General features: G+C 36.9%; 1 protein-coding gene across 33 annotated transcripts in view; it reads right to left on the bottom strand.

Moving 5' to 3' along the window:
- PARD3 (par-3 family cell polarity regulator) overlaps positions 1–24235 on the bottom strand; it is a 434005-nt gene that overhangs the window by 145406 nt on the left and 264364 nt on the right. For 14 of the 33 annotated variants that reach the window (XM_040680350.2, XM_040680546.2, XM_040680478.2 and 11 more), the window contains 6 exons: positions 21469–21619; positions 13784–13973; positions 9496–9647; positions 8831–8863; positions 8374–8418; positions 2269–2496 (listed from right to left, as the gene is read on the bottom strand). In XM_040680350.2, the coding sequence (XP_040536284.1) occupies positions 2269–2496; positions 8374–8418; positions 8831–8863; positions 9496–9647; positions 13784–13973; positions 21469–21619 (799 nt within the window). The remainder of the gene's footprint in view (positions 1–2268; positions 2497–8373; positions 8419–8830; positions 8864–9495; positions 9648–13783; positions 13974–21468; positions 21620–24235) is intronic. The other 19 variants (XM_015281342.4, XM_015281354.4, XM_015281345.4 and 16 more) reach the window with 5 other exon arrangements.

The following is a 24235-nucleotide window of genomic DNA, read 5'->3' as shown; positions in this document are numbered from 1 at the left end:
TTGCCCAGATTTTATAATACAAGAAAGCCACCTTTTAATTTCAAACAATTATGAAATAATTAAATACAATTAAAAAAAAATTATGCCATGTCATTATGGCAGCAGTGAGCCATTAGGCTAGTACCAGATTGTTAAATCAACTTCCATGAATTCAAAGGTGCCCAGACTTTTTCCAGCTGAAGACATCACTTGGCAAATTCTCTGCAATCTGAAGCCAGACAAAACTTACACAAAGTTGGGAAGGCTGCAGTTATTTTTCTACAGATACACAAACTTTCCCAGAAAGACAGACCACAGAATTTAGCATTTTGAGCTGATCCCATGCCCCATATGGCTGGACTAGCTCATAAGCTCTCCTGGCCACCATAAGAAGGGCTGCCCTAAGAAGACCTAAAGGGTCTTCAACACCGTTCCTGGAACTGAATTCTGTCCAACAAGCTTACTACAACTGCTTTACTATACATCTTATTCTATTACACTGGCAGTGCAACTTTCTGTATTACTTTTTGGATGTTTTATTGTAATACATGGAAGCTATTCGGCCCCACAACTTCAACAGAACATACAATTCCATGCATATAGCTTGGTCATACTTCCTTCAGGCCTTTCTTAGCAGGTGAGATTTGAGAGCAATCTTGCTCTTGTTCTCCCATGACAACGACATGGCTCCTGGTCCATCAATGCTAGACATCTTCACCCGTACAAAGATGAGGACAAAGATTCACCTCACAGCATTTCACTTACAGACTGAAAATTTGTCTGGTTTCCATTACTTCCATGGAAAGTAATGGAATGAAAAGACCACCCAATATTTTCTTTCTGCTCTCTATGCATTGCATCAATAAGCTCAAAACATCTTACAGAAATCTCATTAGCTTATTCTCAACTAGAATAGATTTTTTGAAAACAGCTTTGCTGTAATTTTGGTGAAACAAAGTTAAATCATCTGTAACTTCCGGACAAGCCCTGGATATCTGATGCGTCAAAACAAGATATCTCCATCAGTTGGCTCACACCAAATAAGGGGTTTTAGAAAAACATGATCTTACATCCCAGAAGACCATAGGGACACAATTTGGGAGAATGAGGAGGACACTTTTTCTCATACCTGTTCTCTTACTGGCCAAAAACAGAATGTCAGACAGCAGCACCAGACCAGCATTTAGCCTCCCTGCTTCGTGAAATTGCTAGGTATGGTAAAAGCGAAGCAGAATTAATTCAGCCTGTAACTACCTCTGAGGAAAGTGACTGGCAGAGTGACCTCCCTTTCAGTCTCAGCACACTTTTAGTAACAGACAGATTAAAAGAAAAACAACCAAAGAGTTCTGAAAAATATAAAAGGAGTAAGCTTACAGCAGAATATTATGGAATAACACTAGAAACTGAAAAAATTTAAAACTAGCAGAGAGTCTCTTTTCAAGGTTTTTCTGTAAGTATTCAGGCTAAATATTTTACCACTTCAGCTTTCCAAGAGTCTTCTTCATTCATAAACTTTTAACTAGCTGCAGGTTGATTAAAAAAAAAAATCTGCAGGTGTGTGTGACAAGTTGAAACTAATACAACATGAAGGGTAAAAATTCCATAATTTTAATACAACCCCTGATTGAGGTAATTTACCATTCACACTATTTTTATTCAATATAAGTTGTCATTTTCCCAACCTGTTCTTACATAGCTCAATAATGATAAGGTTAGCTTTGAAGTGATTCTTTTATGTTAGTGACATTCTCCACATGTTGGGTCATACTTCGGGTTAAAGAACTGAAAATGTAAATGAATGCCCATTAGGGTGGGTAATAGCTGATCATTAACTTTATATTTTATTAGATCTGCCAGCCTTACTCATTCTAATTAAAGGACAGTGATTTCTTTTTTTTCCCCAGACACTACAAATGTACCCTTTCAAAGTTAGATGCACATATTTTTGTAGCATTAATTCAGTGGGTTTTTTTTTAGTTTCTGCGTAAAAAATTTTCTAATTTACATCAGTAAATTAATTAGCTGCCTTACAGAAAATTTTCATAGTAAGTAATTTAAGTAAACACACTCCTAATAATCTTATTTCCTTATTTTAGGAAGGAAGGAAGCTGCAGAGTGTTGCAATCTGTTTAATGCATATGAAGGGCAAAAGCCTGAAAAAAATCCAGGAAGAGATATTAGCTCTATTCTTTTAAAATCCTAAAATTATCTTCTATCACTTTCAATTACCTTCTAAAGTAATTGACCAATATTGTTAACATTCATTATGTACAACAACAGCTTACTTACAAGTTTCCATGCCTTCATCATCATCATCTGCTACAGGTTTATCATATGATTTGTCTATGGCAGCTCTGAAGCTTTCATTGCAGCCTCGTCCTCGGATAATTCGTGGTCGGGGGCGGTGGAAGGGAATATCACCATTGAGAGTCACCTCAGCAACGGCTGTCTGCAGACTTTCTAATGAGCTGGATTTCTTCAGACCTAATGAAGGCCCTACATCTCTGGTTGGGGAACCTTAGTGATTTAGGAAAGAAAAAAAAATAGTAATTAGAATTAGTGTAGAGAACTGCATGCTTGATTATGCATATCCATCGTGAAAGTCTTTGGGGACACACTTAACATTATTCACATCATCTCTCAATAATCTGCAGGGAATTCTCAGCAGATTTGTTGGTCTCAGAAGTGAATGAGTATGTCAAGTTACAGTCAACGAAACCGACAACGTTAGCAAGGTCTGGCTTTTCAAATCAGTGAAAAGATACCAACATCCATCACTATTATTTTAACAATGTGAATGATAAAAGTAAGCACGGGACTTTAAACACAGCTCATAAAAACAACGGAAATACAAATCTTACTACATCAAACAAAATTATTAATTAGTTTTTGTTTAGAGCAGAAAATTTTATTTGCAATAGCAACTGATAAATAGAGAGCATATTCTGGTCATGAATCCTATTGTGTTTAGAGTGACATTCTGGTAAAGTACCCCTTCTGGCTTCAATGAATATGTTTGGTTTAAACTGACTTTTAAAGACTTGCATCAAAATGCTAACAATTTCATAACAAAATATTTCTGAGAAATATCAGCTGACTTGGCGGGATTCTGAGAATTTGTTTATAAAAATCTATGGCAAAGCCCCAGTTAGTCTGGCAGTACCACAGTACCAGTTACCCAGCTGGACAGGAAACATTGCTGGCTGTTTGCAGGTTGATGTCTGCACAGCTCTATAGCTGGGGCTGAGGACCCTTATCACAGCTGCATGTTCAGAGGCATTCCAAGAAACCCCTGGACAGTATTCCTCTAAGATCCTTTCTTCATCCAGACTTGCCGTCTCAGCTTTATGGACTGCATTTCTAGCCTCTGTTTTTAGATACCCAATTTTAGTGAAAATCTGCTGACAGTTGCACAATTGGATCTCGTAGTTAAAACTGGGAGAGATCTATCAGAAATATTTATATATTTATATATATATATTCATATTATATATATATATATGTAAATATTCACTGCACTTAGAATGATTTTGTTTAAAGGTACAGAATACTCTTGGCTAGCTTTTGCATAGGACTTTTGGAGAGAAAGATGAGGAGGGATGGAAGCGGGAAGAGGGATACTGGACATACAGAAGGGATGCAGAAGAGCAGCATAGCAACTCTTCACCAGATTTGTTGCTGTCTTGGTATGAGACACAGCAAGGGAACAGATGCTTCAGTAAACGCTTCCATTTTTCCACTCAGCTATTAAAATTCTGAGCAACTCAGTTGAAATGAAATCCATTTGATCAAATATATTCAAAGAGCAGCTGTCAAAGAATTCCCCCTCAGCTGCCCTACTGTTAAGATGAATTTGTAAAAAGAAACAAAACCAAAACCTTCTTTCCCAGGTCTATAGAATTCCCGCAGTTTGGTTCCCCCAGAGGTCCGGGGTCCCACTGCTTGCACCCTCAGCCAGAAACAAATGCGTCTCAACAAATTAGAAATTCTATCTCGATGAACTCACACCTCCTAGAAGAGGCCACCCTTTTGCTGCAGCCTGTATTGGTTGGAGGGCTGAGGGTCATGAGGATGGCTGGGCACAGTGCAGCTGCCAGGGTGAACAAGAGCAGCCAGCTGGGACAAGGGAGGGCTGATGGCTTCCCAGCTGTGCAAACAAACTGCCGTCCAGGATCCCCCAGCTTTTGAACGTGGCCCGAAGTCTGGTGCAAGTGTTTTTATGTAACACTCTCTGCGCCAAGTAAAAGAATGTCAGCTTAGACAATGCCTTATAAAATTGCCCGCTTTCTAGCTTGTGTCACAAACTGCTGTTCTTCCACAAATGTCTGCAATAGACAACAGATGAGATTCTGTTTGTGTTTTTTTTAATTTTTTGAGACTGTGTTCTGTTAAAAAAAAAGTCTATGAGACAAGAAAGAAAAATAAATGTAACAGCTCGAAGGGAAAAAGAAGCAGAAAGGGGGCAATGCTATATAAACCAGCTGTTTGACATATTCAGTTTCATATACAAAGGGAAAAGCTATCCTCTTACATGGCAACTTACTGTAAACTTCCTTATTCCAGATTCTGCTTTGCTACCTTCTAAATGAAATGCTCATATATCTTTTCTTAATTACTGAGTGGCTCTTTTTGTAAACACTAATTATAAAGCAAGCATTTATGTGCCCATTTATGTTCATAAAGGACATTACAAAAATTCCATTTCCTGCTACCCAATACAGATGTTTGTGAGAACAATATTTATGCAAGTTGTGCTTTCCCAGAGGAAAACCTAGATGGGATATGACCTAATGTTCCCTGAGTTCTGTATAACTAATAATGGATTACAAAAATTAGAGGAATATTTATTGAACTTGTGTGGTCATGAACACAAATGTGAACAAGTTGCAGAATTTGAAAGAAGAAAATGTTCTTTCACAAGCAATTTAAGCACTGCAAACAAGCTACACGTGTTTCAATACCTCCACTATCTTCTATGGCCTCTGTATAGCAAGTCTACTATTATCAAAATATATAGCTAAGTCTCCCTGTAAGTTGAGTGAGTTCAGGATTTATTACTAGAATTCAGTAGCCAGAAAGTGAGTTGTTTACTCATAATCTAGTGAGAAACTTTCTTTAAGATGCATTTTGTTTAAAATTTATGAGTCACATCAAAACCGTGTTTTCTAAGTACAAAAATGTCAGCATTTTCTTCCAGACTTTACAGCGCTGGTGGTAATCATCAGAAATGTTATCTGCTCAGAATGAGTTCTATTTTGACAACAGAATTTAAAACAGAAAAGAAGAAAAAAAAAAACAACGAAGGAAAAGAAGACGCATCTACCCTAAGCATCTTTATGTGACTGAGGGATGAAAGAGGTTCTTTTATCATCATTTTCAAATCTGAAGTTTATCAGAAGTTTCATTTCCGACAATTTCATTAACAAATCCCCTTTGAGATGGATGCAGCCATCTGTAGCACAGCAGCACTCCTCTTGTAGCATTGCCTCGCTTCCCCATGCTTTGCTTACACGTTTACTCTTAGAGTTGTACTCTATGTAACACACACCTATATCCATCTCGGTAACATGCTTGCTCCACTGCCAAGCACTGCCCCTGCCCACTGCACATGCATAGCACTGTGTGTCCCCAGACCAGTCCCTGAGCACAGCACCACGCCTGCTTGCCGCACCATGCAGCACCCCTTTGCTCATGCACAACATGCGTTGGGTAGATCGGCACTCACATGGCACATGTAGATCCAATGAGACATCCAACACACACACACAACGTTATGTGATGCTACCTGTACCAAGCCCGTTATTTTTCCCTCATGCTGTTTCACATCTCATGATGCCTGCCTTTCTCCAACCTTACATTATGTAATTATACAGTGCCACAGATGCACATAGATGATTTGCAAAGGTAAAAACCATGGTGTTAAAGGATGTAGGAGGATTCCTTCAGTGACTATTTTTAAGTTATAATAGCTTTTTTCTTTTAGTGCTTTAAAAAGCACATTCTTTTAAATGATTTAAAATGATGTTTTTGTTTCTCTCTAAAGCATTATTTTTACCAACTCTTAGGTTAAATACTACCAGTGACTTACAGCAACAACTTCCCTCTGTAAGTTTTGCAAAGATGCAACGTCTACATTTTTTCTTAAAAGACACCAGTAGTGAATCAATTTTTGTATTTACTAACATCTGCTCCTCTATATTTGATAAATTCTTCTCTTTCTAGTTCAATTCCTACAATAAAGAAGGAACATTTTGGCTTGGAAGGGGGCAGGGGAGGAACAGAGCAAGTAACTGCATGAAAGGTACTTCAGCTTTGGTTCCATTTAATAAAAGTTTATTTTAAAAGCACCATGTAAAAATAAATTAAAAATCTCTTTAAGTAAATATTCTGTGGAGGTTTTTAGTTTTGCTTTGATTTGGAGAGAGTTTCAGCCTTTCCTTGCAGTGCGCATGGAAAAAAAACAACAGCTAGAACTATAGTGTGCCTGGGACTCAAAAAATGAGCCACGCTCAATTGCTACTGAATATACTTCTAACCTTTAGGATGAACTGTAAACACTGAAAGGATTAGGCACTTCAAGTGAACTACAGAAAGAAAAATAATTAAAAATCTATTATAGTAACTAGCACTGGTGAGTTCTACACTCTCCTTTCCTTTTCAGCCAGTATTATTAAACCCAACTTTGACTGTAGCAGGGCTGTTTTTATTTTTCTCTGAAATAAATATATGCTGAGGTTTCTGACTTCTAGGATTCATCAAGTCATAGTTCACCACACATTTGAGGTATTTTTTTTTTCTTATACCAGATAATTTTTAAGCCAAACTACAGTAAGTGGTTTGTTTAAAAACCACATCCATCTTCAGTAATGGGAGAAATGCAGTGTTTATATACAAAACCTGGTTAAAAGCACACAAGATAAATAAAATAAAAGCATAGTAGAAAATGTTTTTTTCCTTCTTTTTCTGCCACTGAGCTGTTCACAAAATATGTAACTGCTTAGTCCAGATGGTTACAGTCATGCTCATTCACCCAAGTTGTCTGACGTGTCTCTTTTTGGAATTTAATCCAGGTGTTGCACATATAGAAAAACTGCACTCTGTTGATACCACCAAAAGCGCTATGCACTTTTAAACCCAAGCCTCATATTTCGTTAAAACATATAGGATTTACCTCGTTGTAATCACATCCCATTCCAATAAGTAGGTCAATAAGAAAATGAACAATTATTTTCAATAAATTTGAGTTTGATGTGTAACTTTCTGTGAATATTGTTCAGTGGTGAAGGTGTCCCCAAGCTCTGTTTCTTAGTGTGACCATTAACACGGTTCATGCTTTCACACTCTGATGGTCTGAATCCTTCAAAACACTCATGCATTTTAATTTTGTGTGCTTGTTCTCAATTTCTAAAGCTGCAAGTCTGTGACCGTATTCTACAGCATTTTACGAGATAGAAGTTTTAGCTGTTTTAATAAAAATTATACTGTTATCAGTTGATTACTTACAACTTCTCCGCATTCCTACTCATGTTGTAAAGTGTAGTTAAACAGAGATGCAGTTGTGAATTATTAATCATAAATTCTGCAAGGAATGCTCTGTTCTCCAAATCATGCTAAAATAAATAATATTGTCAGGTTTAAAAGGTGAATTGTTCCTAATTAGAGCTAAGTAATGTTATGGTGTCCTCTGGATCGAGCCTAATTAAAACAGCATTTCAAAGGTCAAAAGCTAACATGTATTAATAAATCATAAAGGCTAATAATTGCAGCTGGTGCATTATTTTAATTACTAATAAAAATATGCTTTGAAAGCTACTTCTCATTATCATTGTGTGAAATGTTACAATCAATCGTATGTGGAAAAATTCTATTTACATATTCTTTTGTTCTGTTTCATTGCTCGGGTTTCAGTTCCAAAGGCAAATCAACATGCACTAATAATCATCAACTCAACTCACAACATGTATCTGATGACCACTTAAGGCAAAGACAGCAGTTTTGGAATTAAAATAATTATTTTCAAGCACTGCGTTAGCACTGTAAGAGCCAAACATCCGACTCTTTTCCAACATCACCCTGAGTTTGAAGCTAGATTTTCCAAGATTTTATTGAAAGGACAAAAATCATGATAACTCTGAATATTTATGAGTTCAAAGTGTAGACACAGGTGTCTACCTACAGTCAGATGTATGACCTACTTGCATATGCTACCCCAGATACTTATCTCTACAGAGAATATTCTTTTTCTCTAAGACTTGATTATTCACAACAATAGAAAGCAGCCATGCAAGTACTGGAATATTCATGTTTTCATGCAATTTGATTGGCAGTTCTGTAATTGTGGTAAGCTGCTTTGACCAAGGTTTCTATAGCAACAGCCTTACTGTCAATTCTTACCTGTTTTCTGGTCATCCATTGTACTGAGCTTAGTCTCGTCAGCTACTGTTAAAAGGTAAATGTATAACGGTTAGCCCAGTTAGTGACCATGCCCCACATGCAACCAACATTCCTTTTTTTGTATATTTTTTTCAAGTTAGGGGGGCCTTAGCAATGTCATCCTTCATGCATATAAACTGCAACAGTAAGCAAACATTCTGGACAGAAATGGCAGCAAACTAGTAACCTTCATGCAATGTCAGTCATGTTCACATCACAGGCAGGTACAATGTTATTTACACGTTAGCACATCGCAACTAATCAAGACAAGTCCGTAACACCAAACTTACTGTCCTCTGAAGAAGTTGGTGAATTAGGGATTGCAGTTAAGATATTCACAAGTATTGTAAAGGAGAAAACCTGATTATATTTCATTATTCCGAGTACGGAATTTTGTGTTTAAACAATCAAAACTCACTGTTTAAGGTTACTAGCTTCCGCACTTCAGAATCTAAATACAATGGCAGAAAAAGAGATGGGCTTGTTAGCATTTGCTTCTTCACTGTTGTTTTGTCAGTTAAAATGATTATAGTTGATTGCCCGTCCTAGTTGCTGCTACTTCTGATATAAATACAAAACATGGGTCTCAACCAAAAGTCAGACTAGCTCAATTTGCTAATTCTGAAAGATCTCTTCAAATAAAACACTTGCACCCTTAATAACTTCATCAAAATCCACCTACAGCGTGAGAGGCTACTGGGGACCTTTAAGGCTAATTGCATTATAATCATGAACTGAGACTAATCCTGTCTACCCAGAACCACAGCATGGAACATTTTACATAGGGGTACTCTATGTAGCTTGTTAAATGCACCTTTCATCTCAATTTTAATGAATATGTTCAATATCTATGTATACACATACATACAGAGAAGTCCGATATTTAAAGGTATGGACATATACAAGTGGTAAGAACAATGCACAGGCCACTTGGCCATTCACGTTAAGAATATTTTACTTCACACTAGTATATGTTATGCACAGTAATACTGCACATAAACAACATGTTTGGAATTACAAAATCTGTATACTTACAACATGACAATCAGGTTCAAATAAAACAGTTGAAAAAATATCACTCACTACCTAGATCCATGCTTTTGGATTTTCGTGTTTTAACAAACTCCAACTGACTGGCATCTGAAAACTGCTTTGTACGCTTTTCTGACATGCTCTGGCGTCCAAAACCCTCTCGCTGGAAGGCAAGCACTGGATCAACATCTGGACTAAGAGTGCTGTAGGAAGGGAAAAAAATCATGCGAACATTTATCAAGATCATGCAACCTTTCACTCTGCAGAGAAAAGCATTTATTTAGCATGTGACTTCTACCAATAATAAAGTACACATTTTCAGATAAACCGCTTAAAGTAGTCACACACACAATGAATTTGTTTCACTGCATCAAGCAATTTTAGTTAAAGAGAATCAAGAATTTCACTTATAAGTTTTAATAAAAGATGTAAATATCTGGTGCAAGCCCAAAGAAGCTAGATTTCTACTTAAGCTGGCAGAAAAATAAATCTGAAGAATAAAATACTGGACAAAAAACAACAGCAAGTGCTGTGTGCCCCCGTTATCTATCCAGCAGAAAGATCTCTCAGAATTCCTTCCTCTGAATGTTATAACATTTCAAGAGAAAAAAAGCTAAATACACCGTCACTGAGACTTCTGAACATGGTACATGTTGTACAAAGTATTATATATGTATATACACACACATACACACACGTTACTGTTCAATATGTTTCAAAATAATTATTTTCTATTTATCGGGCTAGCTATAAGACACAATGGATACCTAGTGAGAAACAGGTAAATAGAAAGTTTCTGCAGAAAATAACTTATACTTTTACATAGTATAACGTGAACATGCTGATGTATGCCATGTACTATAATGTATAGAAGCGTTTTGAAACACCTGGTTATTACACACAACAATAAAGAGAGGTAAGGAGATGTGTTCAGAGGAATAAAGTACTATAAAAGATGAAAATCTCCATCTGCATTACTAGACAGAGTAGAAGAAATTCAGTCTAGCAGCGGCAGATTTACAAATAATAAGATACGTGCATGTGACAAGCATGTAATACTTAAGATAGAGCAGGATCAGAGCTTATATGAATAAAGTCAATGTCAAGTGCCTTTTGACTTTAATGTTTCTGGCTCTGGCTCATAATGTTTTACATTTAATTGCAGCAAATATTTCAGAGATGTCTGCACAATTTAGCAACGTTTTGAAGCATATGCTTAAAAGCTCTGATGAATCAGAGCCTGAACCAAAAAATAACTATTTAGTCCTCACATTCAGTCCCACAAAACAGGGAAGAAATTATCTCCACATGATAGAAAGATAAAACAGATGAGACCAACATATACTTCTAGCCTTTACAGCAGTGCAACTTGTAGCTGAGTATGAACCACCAAAGTCTGTAAACGTTTTCTGAGTGACTCAACTCAACACCTTTCATAATCAGATCATAAATGACTTTCCCAAGGCCACACAGGAGTTTATGGCTCACTACTAGTCAGCACTGTCTCTGAAGGCTAGAAAAATGTGGTTTTACTAAGTGAAAATTTTCTCTAGCAACATCTGTTAATGTAGCTCACGTTAGTTAAAGATGACCAGCTCCATCTTGCTGAACAAAGCGTACCATGAGGCCCTTCCTTCAAAAGGGGTGAATTTCTAACACTATTTGCTTTGGCTGCATGCTCCTTTGTTTCATATGAGCCTACTTTGATCAGCATACATAAAGCTTCTAATAAAGTCAAATATCATTTTCATATAAAAACAGTCTGCGTATATATATTCATTTGAAGCCCTCAGAACATACTAAAACTCCAAAGTTAAATAAAACATGGAATGGGCACCACAGGTCACACAGAGAATGGTGTGGTCTGACACAGCACCAGCAATTACAAATTCTGGAGACCAGATCCAAACGTTTCTACTACCACTATGTTTAAAGGCTTCTTAAGGCTTCTTAAAGGCTTCTGCTGCCCTTGTCTGCACTTAGCTTAGCTTATCATATCTATCTTCCACACAGATTTATTTATGAGGATTATTACTTTATGTTTGCAAAGTATTCTGAATATTAGAGGTGCTACTTAGCACACACACAAAAAAATTATTTACTCTCTGACATCATAAAATCTGATATGATTTTAGAGTACAAATATCAGAGTCATATGTAGCGTCATCAGCTTTCACATCCTGGTTGATGAATGACTGACAGACATGTTTTAATAATTATAGAACATGCAGATCACAGGAGTTTAAATACACTTATGTTGCCCAAAAGTATTCAAAAGCTATACTGAAGAGACACCACTGGAAAAGCCAATGAGCACGGAGGAGTAACTAATACCATTAAAAGTGCCTCATTTAAATATTTTTCAACTACATTAACTGAAGACAGAAGGTGAATTTAAATGCAAGTCATTAAGCAATGCCAAATACAATTTACTATACTCTAGCATACTTAACAAATAAGGTTTCTGGAATGACAGCTGATCCTTAAAAGAATGTAACCGTCTTCTGACCCTCAATGTTATTAAAATTCCACTTATTAATCCTGTCTTATTGCCCCTTTGTTTTCATAACATTTTCATCAAGGATTAGGGAGATATTGTCAGGCTGGAAAAGCTTACATTTTCTTCCGTGATTCAGAACAGCTGCCATTCTTGTTTGGATAACCCTTCATCCATATTCTTAGTTTTACCCTTTGTGCCTTCCAGCAAAATCATACAATGCACCTTCATTTTACAAGTCTTCCTTCATCCATTAGCAGCAGGAAATTAATGTAACAATCCACTTCTACCACTAATTACTTATATACAATTAGAATATATTCTATAGCAAGGTGCAATAGTCATCTACTCTTTAACTGCAATTGTATCTGAAGGCCTTTAGAATTTCTTATCAAGATCCAGCTTTGAAGGTTTTAAGCACGATCAATTCAGCACCGTCTAATCGCTATTTTCTTTACTGTTATTCTCATTTTTAAAGAAGTCCATGAATAGCAAAATACACTGCAGAAACAAATTTAAAAGCATGTGCAGGTTTCAAACAGGCTCTCACTTCATGCTCTATTTTTTTTGCTCATATTCAAACAAAAACATTCCCTCATCAATAAGCCCCTATGCGCAGTCTTGAGTACTATTCTACTTAAACATCTTGGATTTTCAGCTATAAAAGCTTTTACAAAAGACAGATGGCCTTTTCAAGGGCCCAAAATGCAGGTATGACTTGTCCAAGAGAAGAGTTGCAACACTGAAAAAGGCAAATGAGGATGCAAAAAAGTAGCTTTTTATACAATCATTAAAACTGTGTTTAAAAATACAGAGCTCAATTCCTGGACAAAAGATGAAATAAACTAACATAAACCAAAGAAGAAGCTGACAGGCGCATATCAGCTGGCAGGTGCTATCCCTGTTTTATTAAGATACTGCTGACACATTCTTAACAGGCTTGAGAGAGAAGAGAAATAGGAAAATTCGTATACTTCACACCATTTGTGGTAATTATCTAGCTTTAAGTAGTGGCAGTGTACAGAGGTGGGCTTTTATTTTGCTATTACTATAGATAATTACAGGACTTGCAAATTAAGTTTTAGATCTGTATTAATTGTACTTAGCAATAAACAGTATATCTTTGCCAGGAACATAAGCAAGTCAATAATGGAATTCAATGCACTTCTCATTAAAAGTCTTTTGTTAAATTGTGTAAGTGTAATTAGAGAGTCAACTTAAGATGCAAAGAAATTACTTTTATTACAGATAAAACATGTTCACATTTTTAATGTGAAATTATTATAGTACAGTGCCTTGGCACGACACAAATATTGCTATGATACAAAAGGTATCCCTTGAGGATATTAAAGAAAACTTGACTAGTTTCATTAACACTAACAGGCAAAATCAAGAGCTGCGTTGACCTCTAAGCAGATTTTTAAATTATTATATGTTATTGGAAAGTCAAGAAAGTATAAAGTACTACAAGGCTCCGTAATATATATTAGAATATGAAAATTAAATCTTTCTTTTATAGACCTAGAAATATTTACAGTGAGAATTATAAATTACATTTTCCAAGTTACTATTTTTTTCATCTCACAAATTTAGCATAGCTAGCTAAATTACTGCTAGCTCAGAAACACGCCTAGAGACAGCACAAAACTCCAATCTGAATTAAGAAGTCTAACAATCTGTTTCCTGAAACAGGGGTAATTATAAGTATGAAAACAGTGACATGTGATGAAAATCTAAATGTGAGGGGAAAACAAAAGTCATACTAGTAGTAACCAAAAAGTAAACTAAATAAAAAGACAACTGCACTCCTCTAGTTTTTCCTTCCACTAAGCCATGCCTTACCAGTCTGTTGACTCATTAATTGCAGCTTTAGCCCATCCACCAGCATCAACAGTGCCAAACCCAACATCATCATGGGAACTGGATGAGGACTGGTCAGAGAGGTGCGGAGGGAGTACAGACAGCCTGTCATCCTCAATAATGACAGTGTCATCTTGGGGCATGTTCACTGTTGGAGAAAGCTGATATTTTCCTGAATAATAAAAGGGGAAAAAAATAGAAATGAAAAGTGAATAATGGCAGAGAGTACCTTGAATAATATATAAACACAACTGATAAAATAGGAATCCTACTGATAAGAGCAAGACCACAGGTAATAAAATTAGCTATGTCTCACTTTCCATAGACTGTCTTCTGCAGAGGTCTGAAAAGTAATATACATGGCTTGCACCTGCAGTCTATTGCAAGAAGTCAGTAATCTTCCCTTGCATCAAACACTTCTGAGGAAATGAATTTAATGCGCCCATAAATATTATAAAACCACTACCACCGTTGCTTTTATAGTGATCAATATACACACCATTATATTTTCCAGTACTCCAATGTATTTTGATGCATAAGACTGAAGTACAGTTTTTAAGCTGATGAATACAAAGTACAAGCAATTGAACCTATAGAAAACCATCACCAAAACAGACTAAACTGCTATAAAGACTATCAAAAAGGGTCACATTTCCATTGCAATGCTTAGTACCATAATTATGGTTTAAACTGAATAAATCAGTTTTTCAGGATATATGCATGAAATACAGAGTTGGGAGAATAGGGATTATATATTTTTAATTTGGAAGATGATAGAAAATCTGGAATGATCGCTATTTATGCTCTTAACACGAAACAAACAGGTTATTTCAGTATTCAGAAACACTTCATTAAATCTTGATGTAAGGAAAATAATAATTTGCAAATTAGAATTACAGAGTTATCTGAGATTATGGCAAATTATTGTGTGATTCCTTCATGCTAGTTGCACATAATTTTTCTCTGTGAAAAAATCTCTTTCAAAATATTCTTTGCTCCTGGATATTGATGCTTGACTTAAAAATCTCTGTCATCTAAAAGGTCTGGTCCTAACGCTCACACTACACACAATGTTATTTCCACTGAATGATCAGAGCAGTACATTAATTTTACTACCAGATATGTATCACTTTCTAAAACAATTAGTAAAATTGTCACATTTCATGACAAGAAAAGCACTAGCATAATCAGCCATTGATCTGATGACAAACTGTCGATTATTCTAACACTGTGATGTGCTGCAGTAATAACTCATAGGTAATATTTATACTTTATTTTTACTACAGATACAGAAAAGTTGTAAGACTGCATAGAATTAGTGGGAGATGTCTTCCCATTCTGTTTTCTCCTCTCTCCTCCTCCTCCCACTCAGTTTTTTCCGGGAAACATTTCAGTTACTGTTATTCCTTTTGCATGCAATTATGAAGGGAGAAAAACTAAACTAAACTAAACAACATCAACAACCAATATAATGAATAAGTAGCTAATTACTACAAAGCTAGCTAAAATCATCACTACACTAGAGAATACATTTTGTATAGTTTTTCCAAAGAGAGAAAAACGGGCTTCAAAAGAGATCTTTGAAAAAGGTGAAAGTGCCTGGAAGGAAAAGGTCCTGCATGACAACCATCTCATCACTGTCAACCTGAAATGAATGTGTTCAGTTTGCATAACAGCTAATTCTTTGCCCAGCAATAGCTTCTTTGATGGACAGGTTAATGTTTAGCCTGGTGAGGTACTTCTTTCCAAACACAATGTCTACAAGATCGTTAACTCTGTAGTTAATTCCATCTCCAAAGAATGAATTGAGAAAAGGTATAACCTTATGGCATCCTGTAGATTGAACTTCCCATCTGAGAGGCTACAGTAATTCAGTAACATTTTTAACTTTTCACTGCCCTTCTTTATATCTGACAAGGGTGAAGAGTGACATTTTAATAGTTGCTTTGGAATTAAGCAGAAAACCCATCTGACATGCCTATGCTTTTCACTGCAGATGAAGCTAAAAGCAGGTGAAAGGCTTTACCTCCAGCAGATGGTTCAACATACCTCAGCAAAAGGCTCAATACGTCCTTTGTGGAGAGCTTAGCAGAAGTGGATATAAAATACCCCTGGAGAAAGCAACTCCACGAGTGTTGTGAGAAACATTACAAAGGAACTTCAAAGAAACTTCAAACCTAGTAGTCATCAGTATATTTGACTGATCTGCAAAACCGAGACTTTACTCAAGCTGCCTACAAACCTCTCCAAGACAGTAATTTTCTCTCAGGCTAGAAACGTGCTATTAAATTTAGAATCTGAATGTACTTCAAGTCCAGTTTTGCATATATTAGTTCATCTTCAGTGAGGTAATCTGTAATAATATGTAGTACTTTGTACAGCGTAATAAGGAAGGGAAATTCTTCCTTTCAAGTGTGTCTCACCACAGACCAACAAAGCTCAAATTTCTCGTACCAGTTACCAATCTAAACAAGTGTAGCCTAAGGACCCTACTAAAGTATCGGGTAGGAAAGGTTCCCATCCATTTGCTCAGAAAAAGAAGTCTCTAAGCTCCCATACTGAATGGCTGGTCTGCAGGTCTATGGAACTTAACAGGGAAAATCACGTCAAACAGCAGTGCTTCCAACCTGACCATAGTTTGGATGTGAATTAAGCCACAAGCATTAAGTAATTTAAACAAACAAACAAACCACCAAAGCAAAACAACAGCATGTATAGTCTATAAAATGATCAACAAGCTTACTCACATTGAAACCAACCAGCTCCCAAAAGATCCTTTTAAATCTTAAAAATTCATCAAGTTTCATTGGTCTGTAGAATAATTTGGCTTCAACGACACTGCTCTGGGAAGACCAGCTCATCTGCCCTGATTCTTGTGTTTTTACTACTCCCTTACCTTTAAAGGAAGGCTTCAGAAATCTGTAGAGTATCCTCACAATACGTTTAAAACCAAATTTTACTTTATGAGTGATACTCATGAGCATTTTCATCTTGAAACTGTGGGATTATAATCTGTGGGATTCAGAACAACGCTATGCTTCAAGCTTCTTCCACAAGCACAACTGAAAATAAATAAATTCTGTCACTTGTTGCCCCTAAACTTAAAATACTTCAGAAGAAAATGAAAAATATGTTGGGAACTTCAAGCTGAGAATTAATTTCTACAGCTACAGAAGACAAAACAATAATGATAGAAACAATAAAAAGAAAATAGTGATGGTGATAAGGCTAATAGAAATAAGACTTCCTAGAGAAAGGTTACAGAGAATTGTCCAATGTGAAATTAGAACTTCTCCAGATCTTCACTTATTTATTTTTCACTAACAGTTTGTTTATTCCCAGCAATATATAGAGAGCTACGGCAAAATTTCCCACAGATATCTTCATCATTTAATACGCCCGGTTAAATAAAGGCGGGATTGGGAATAGATGTATGAGAACATCTAAGGACTAAATGTCTCCACAACATCTAGGCTTTGGATCACAAGAAAGTGCTTAGAACTGTTAAGAGTACTGTAGTAGACTACCATCTTCAGCTCAGATTCCTAGCTGGGGAACCACATTATGCTTGTAAAGGGTTATTTTCACTTCATTGACACAAACACTTTGTACCTCTAGATGATTTATTTACTGATTTAGTGCTTCCTCCTGATTTCTGTCCTGAAGATAGCAATTACTTATGCAGAGTACTGCATGTTGTGTAGTAATACTAACTACCAATTTTTATCAAGTTCTGTGAGATCCTTCAGGATGAAGAGTAGATTCAGTGCAAGCCATTATTATTCTGTGTACCCCCTAAAAAATAACTTCTGTTTAGTCACCACTAGCAACAAAACCCACTGTGCTCATGAAAAAGTATCAGAAATTGGATGAAAGAGATAAAAGAGCACTTTGTACTAAGTTGTTTGCTGAGTACGAATAATTTATTAGAGAGTAGCTATGTATTCACATGTTGCAAAACACAGGAGCATGGTGGATAATACAGAAGGATGGTGTATCAGAAGAAAAGACTTGAATTTTTAATCACAGAGACAAGCAGACTAGCACAACACAGTTACTGTTTTGAATGTACTATCATCTTGCAACCGGAACATATTAAAATAAATAAATAAACCTAAGGGTTTATTAAAGCTATCTAACTCTTGGGAGAGAATGCCTGCATTGTATAATTTCCAGAATACAGGAAGTAGTTCTGTACATATAGAGAATCTATTCCTTGGATACACAAGCAGCTATTTCCTCTCTTCATCAAAAAATTTCAGTTAAATATCAAGCAGAAAAGTGTAAATTAATAGCAATAATCTTCTGGAGAGATTGTTTCTCATAAGAATCATGAGAAAAATTAAGAGATTCAAGTTGTCTTTCTCCAGTGAGCAAATATAACTTGACATAATTTAAATCACATTCTAAAATTGATATTTTATTCCCACTCTCATAGCAAGGTTTCGACCAGAAGTTCTGCTGTCAGTTATAGATTGAAGGAGTAAAGGAAACTGTTTTAAATATATTCCTTGAAAAGTACATGATGCATATTTAAAAGAAACAAAACTCATTTTAAAGTTTTGTTCAAACCTTGAGGAATGATGCAAAGAGCAGGAATTTTTCAGACCTTCGAACTATCACTTTTGAATGGTCTAAACTGGGAAGGAAAAAACTTTAAAACAACTAATTTTATCAGGTAGCAAAAAAAGCAGAAATGGGCACTACCTCACATGTGAAATCAAACCGGGACTTCCTTGCCACTAGGTATCAGGAGTATTAAAGTTTGCATAGCTCAGTCCATTGGGGGCTATGTAAAAATGCACCAAGTGATTCAGATGGTTCCTTAATACTGGGGGAGGACTCAAGGGAATAAGCACTACAGAAAGTCATTCAAAGAGCACTTTTTTTGTTGTTTTTCACTGACAGAACCAGGATGGGAAGGGGCAGACCTGTATATTTAGACTGTTCTTAGAACTAATCCTTGCTTTTAGGCTGATTTTCAAGAGAGGAGAAAAGCTTCTGGAGAGCAATGTAACACTCCACATACCTTCTTAGGAAAATAAAAGGAGTGCTGAGATGTTTCTCACTATAAACGCTAACTCAGGATGTTCAGTGGATAATGTTTGAGCCTTTAAACTTTAGGTACTCTGAAACAAAGCACTTTGTGTATGTCTCTGCCAACAGGTAACAATATTGCTCTGTTGTACAGAACTACAAGAAAATATGAGTGCAATAAAAGACTGTAAACAATGTGCTTTTAATGTAGTGATACTGATTCATACAGAAAGATTAGCAAAATAAAAAACTGACTGCTCTCTGAAAGCTGAGTTTAAACATGACAGTTTTCTGAAAGAGCTGTGATTGCAGAGGGGAGTGAACTAGTCCTGGCAAAACCAGTTTTCAGTTACACCACAGCAGACCACATTTACTACGAGATTCAGGCACAATTTGGCCTTCCAAGTGCTACCAAATAAAGCATCAGTGGGTTTAAGTCACAACCTACTTTAAACTAACTTTCTACATAGTTCCTATTCTCTGAAAACAACAAACAAGGAATGATTCAGAGGAAATCAAAACATCTATTCAGGTTAAAGAACTAAGACACAATGCAGGCTATATTTTTTCCCTATATATACACATTGTAGAAGTATCCAAAAGCATTAGATTTTAAGAACTTTTGGAAAGATTTATGGTCTTTTTTAGGAATATATGTTATTGGCTACCAGTAAAGGAGTGCTACCAGACTGATGAACCGCTAGTTCGATTTGGTGTGGCAAGTCATGAGTTTCTTTGATGTGGCAGTACACTGCGCTGTCTGAAATATGTGTACAGAGACTCTCTTGGGGCTTCTGCTCCCATCACTGGACAAGGTGTTTAAGCGATAATGCCTTAATGCTTACAGGAGTTGGACTTGCAAATCCTCTGAAATACGGATAGGAAAAAAAGAAGATAGTGCTTTGCAAATATTTTATCTAAAACCACAAGAACTAGGTTTGCTTAAGGGAAAGCAGCGCTAAAGATAATTATGCTGCTCCTTAATTTTTTCAACAGATCTGCAGTTTTTGAAAAAATGTTTTCTTTAATAGCTTGGGACTTGGAGTGGAAAGGTTTCATGCTTCCAGAATTCTCTCTCTGAAGTTCCACAAGACGTAAGGCAATGGAATAGAACACGATTTATTTCTAATTACTGTTGCCCAAATGCACTAAATTAGACAAAAGATCTAACTGAAGAACTATCTTAAATAGGAAATTTGTAGATGCTCATGGAGTTTAGAAACTGTTATTCTGCTACTGCTAAAAAACAACAAACCTCAAATTTAAAGAATAAAAAAAAAATTAAAACAACAATCTCAAAGCAGAACGTAGGGTACGTACTAATTGTTGACTAGAAATTTTTCTAAAGCTGAACATCAATCTTAATCATTCCAAACTAAATTCACTTTTGCTTCGTATCAAGTTTGTAGCAGCAACTTCTATTGTAATCTGCATGTCAAGCACACTAAAAAGAGCCAAAGATATAATGGTCATTTGTTACAATCAAAACTCGCAACACAAGGAAACAATTACAGCATCTTATATCAAGTGCTATTTTAATCAAACTGCTTTTTGTATTCTAAAGTTGAAACTACTTTCAACTCATTCAGTCTTTGTCATTGAACCCAACCACTCCTGTGGTAAGAAAAGCCTTTATTACCCAGTGCTGTACATTGGAGGCTGAATTGCTGCAGAGCAACTGCATTAACCTCATTATCCACTTGGGCCCATGCAAATGGCATGGGATAGAACCTATGAAAAGGATGCTTAAAATCAGTTAAGAGGTTTTAAAATTAGTGTCTTGTGCAGCAAAAATTCAAACAAACTAATAAAATACCCTAATAAGCATAAATGGGTACAAAATTTCCTTGTTTGTGCTTCCATATGAGTGAAACAGAGAAGAACAAATGCTGGAATTATAAATTTGTTACAGAAAGTCATTGACTTTTCATCATAATGAAGACCCAACAAAGAGACTAGGCCAACCAATAATATCTTCTCCCAAATCAGACACTGAAAACCATGGTAGACCCTTCTATGATTTGTTCTATGACCCGCCATGGGATAAGAAATTCACATTATAAATCCATTTATAAAGGTTCTAAGGGAATCTTACAGTGGCCTTCCAGTAGATGAAAAGGCCTATAGGAAAGCTGGGGAGGGACTTTTTATAAGAGCACGCAGTGATAGGACAGGGGTTAATGGCTATGAACTGGAAGAGGGTAGATCTAGACTAGATATTAAGAAATTATTCACTGTGAGGGCAGTTCCAGTGGTGAGACACTGGAACAAGTTGCCCAATGAGGTTGTGGATGCCCTCTCCTTGGATGGGTGGGCATGGATTGGCTGGATGGGGCTTTGAGAAGCGTGGTCTAGAGGGAGGTGTCCCTGCCAGTAGCAAGGGAGCTGAAACTAAATGATCTGTAAGGGCCCCTCCAACTCAAACCATTCTATGATTCATTCACTTTTTTTTTTCCTTCACACTGCATATCCAGAAGACTTGTGTAGAAGAATTTTAAGGCACATTTTAGGTTGGTCATGGCAAATTCCATATTCCCTGGCTCCCACAATAAGTAGCACATTAATCACACTTCCATGGATTACAGAAAGGATGAAAACATAGCACATTTAGCAGATCTCATCTGACTCACCCATGATCCTGCTCAGTGCAGCATTCCTTGTAGGCGACTCGCTGAGCCCCTCAATACCACTGTACAGGGAATGGGAAATCCTCCGTTCCCTGTCATCCAGCAGTGTTTCTATGGGCAGCTCTGGACCAGAGGGGCTCCCAGGTGACTCCAGCTGCACAGAGAGAGGAAAGTTAGTGCTGAAAGTGTATTTAGCAGCATGGGAGAACTATAACAACTTGCCTAAGGCCTAGACCTGTCTGGGCACCAAATGAGCTAGAACTTCTCTCCCTGGACAAATATAATTTGCAATGACAGCTCTGCTTAATGACCAACTTTGTAGGCCACTTTACACTGCACCTCCTATGGCGCCCTGTCAAATTTCAAATCCTTCAGCAGAAAATTGGTGAAAAAAAAAACACATTGCATTTTGGTGTCTCTTTGTTACAGAATTTCTTAAACAGACAGTTGGCGCTTTTTTCAGTATTAACGGCAGACAGCTGGGTCATCTTTCCCATATTGACAGCCTGTCAGAACAAGACTTCTGTCAGGGCGCAGAGGAGGAACTCCACCCAGAGTTGGGCTGATGGTGCTTTTTGAAGTGGAGCAATTTGCTTTCAAATGTAATCATCACGGAAACCCCCATGAAACTCCACCACACATATTAGCAACCAATACACAAATACTCACACCTTTTATAATTAGGAGAAAAATAACAGAACGAAAGAAAAATCAGGTTTCACATTAACTTTTAATATATATCTTTTTCTATTCATGATGAGCACCCTGCAGAGTTCAGGGATCTTATGTTCTTCTTTCAGCCCAAACCCCAGCACTGCTCCAGCACCCTGCTAGAGTCACTAAAGTCATCGGGGCAAAGCTTCTGGGTGCTTTCCACCAGAGCAGTTGGGACTGAGCTCACCAGCACCCCAAGCAGACCCCCTGGGCTGTGCAAAGGCCAAGGAAGTAGGTGGTGCAGGAAGGGATGGAGACAGGCAGCTTGTCCATATGCACAGAGGAGAAAGTTGCACCTTTCCCCATCCCAGGGCCTTCCATCAGAAGGCTCCTCCATATGACTTCCAAGTTCAACCTTAGTTTGCAGAACCTGATCATCCTATTTTTTTCCTGCATGCACCTCTCAGATTTTTCAGCAATAGAGGAAAAAATATGGTTTCTGAAGTCACAGAGATCTCAGTGGGAAGCAGAACCCATGTGCAGCAAAGAAAGAAAACAATCCAACTTCATCTAGCTGGATTTAGACACTCCATTAGCTAAGGGCACTGCCAATGCAGCTCCTCAGAGCAAGGCAAGCAAACACCAGCCAGCTAACGGGCCCAGCTTGATTGTCAGTAACCAGAAACCAGCTGAGGGGATGGAAGGCCACTCACTCCATCACCTGGCCCCTCACCATCCAGCCTCCTGCCTGTAGAGCTCTCAGCTCACCTGAGCTCTAGCACCCTTCTGCTGACTTGGTAATACCATAAGAGCTTCACTGAGAGCATTAAACCAACTAAATGCCACAAACTGCATCCAGCTCTATTAAAAAGTAACAAACCCAAGAACAGGTATGTTTTGCATGGTAATCATATGAACTTACACATCAAATCATTACCTGTTTTCACAAATACACCTTTTACTATTGATGTGCAAAGTTAAATTCTAAGAACAACAGGCCTACACAAATCCCACAGCATATATTTTATGTGTGCTGAAATACAGAAAGGACTACAAGATACTGAGCACACAGCAAACTCTTTAAAGCCACTGGGAGCGCTTATTTCACTGGACTAGTCTCTAAATGAGCGTAAGAGGAATAGTTCATAGTTTCCTGAATTATAATAACAAGAAACATGTTTGTTGTGCTGCTTTTTGTTTCTTTTTTTTTTTTTTTTCCTTCAAACAGCTGCCCGTTATTAATCACTCTACCCACATTTCCCAGAAGACTAAGAAAAGTATGCTATGAAGGATTTCTAAAAATCTGCTTGCAGGGCTGAAAAGCCCTCAACAACAGCCTCTGCGGCAGTGGCTTTGAAGTCAGCCTGATGGACGAACAATTTTTGACATTTGGCTGCTGGCGTTGGCCACATACACTGAGGGGGTGGAGATTTCCAAAATGCCACATTCTTGAGTCGCCGAGACCACAATCGGAGGTCGCGGAGTCTCTGAAAATTATTATTTCTGTTCAAAGCCATCATCTGTTTAATATAAATGAGATATTTAATGAAGTTCCAAATTGTAGACTTATCTTCCCCCGTTTGATAAGCACTGGGGAGATTTACTGCATCGGAGGGTCAACACAATTACAATTGGAGGCACGTCAAGCTGCAGGAGAATAATAAACTTGCAGTGCAAGTGAATTAGACTCAGTAAGGTTTAAATTGTGAAATGAGGATTTGTTTTATTAGTTTTTTTAAATTGCAGATTACAACTGACAGCTTTACTGAAAAGTGAATTAAACAATATTTGTAGTAAAAAAAAATCCAAGGCAAATTCAAAAAGTGTAGGAATGCTAAATTTTGAAAGACTGGGGAAAAAAATACAGAGATTTTACTGCTTGAGAGCTTAAATTTGCATGATAAATACATTAAATGATAAACTAACCTTTATTTCACTGTCTTTAAATAAGGTATGAAAATATAAAGTGCTTTGGGATTTATTCTCCCTGTGCTACATTGACGTAACAAGTGTCCAGCTTTTCACGAGCCATATCACACGTTTTTTTTTCATGTGACAATCCATCAAATTTCAAACTCATTTGTAGGAAGGTCTTAAGAGATTTTCAGAAAGATAC

Source organism: Gallus gallus, chromosome 2 (assembly GCF_016699485.2).
Source record: "Gallus gallus isolate bGalGal1 chromosome 2, bGalGal1.mat.broiler.GRCg7b, whole genome shotgun sequence".
In the NCBI taxonomy this organism is placed as follows: Eukaryota; Metazoa; Chordata; class Aves; order Galliformes; family Phasianidae; genus Gallus; species Gallus gallus.
Note: the sequence above shows the minus strand (reverse complement) of the source record. Positions and strands in the feature narration are given on the sequence as shown.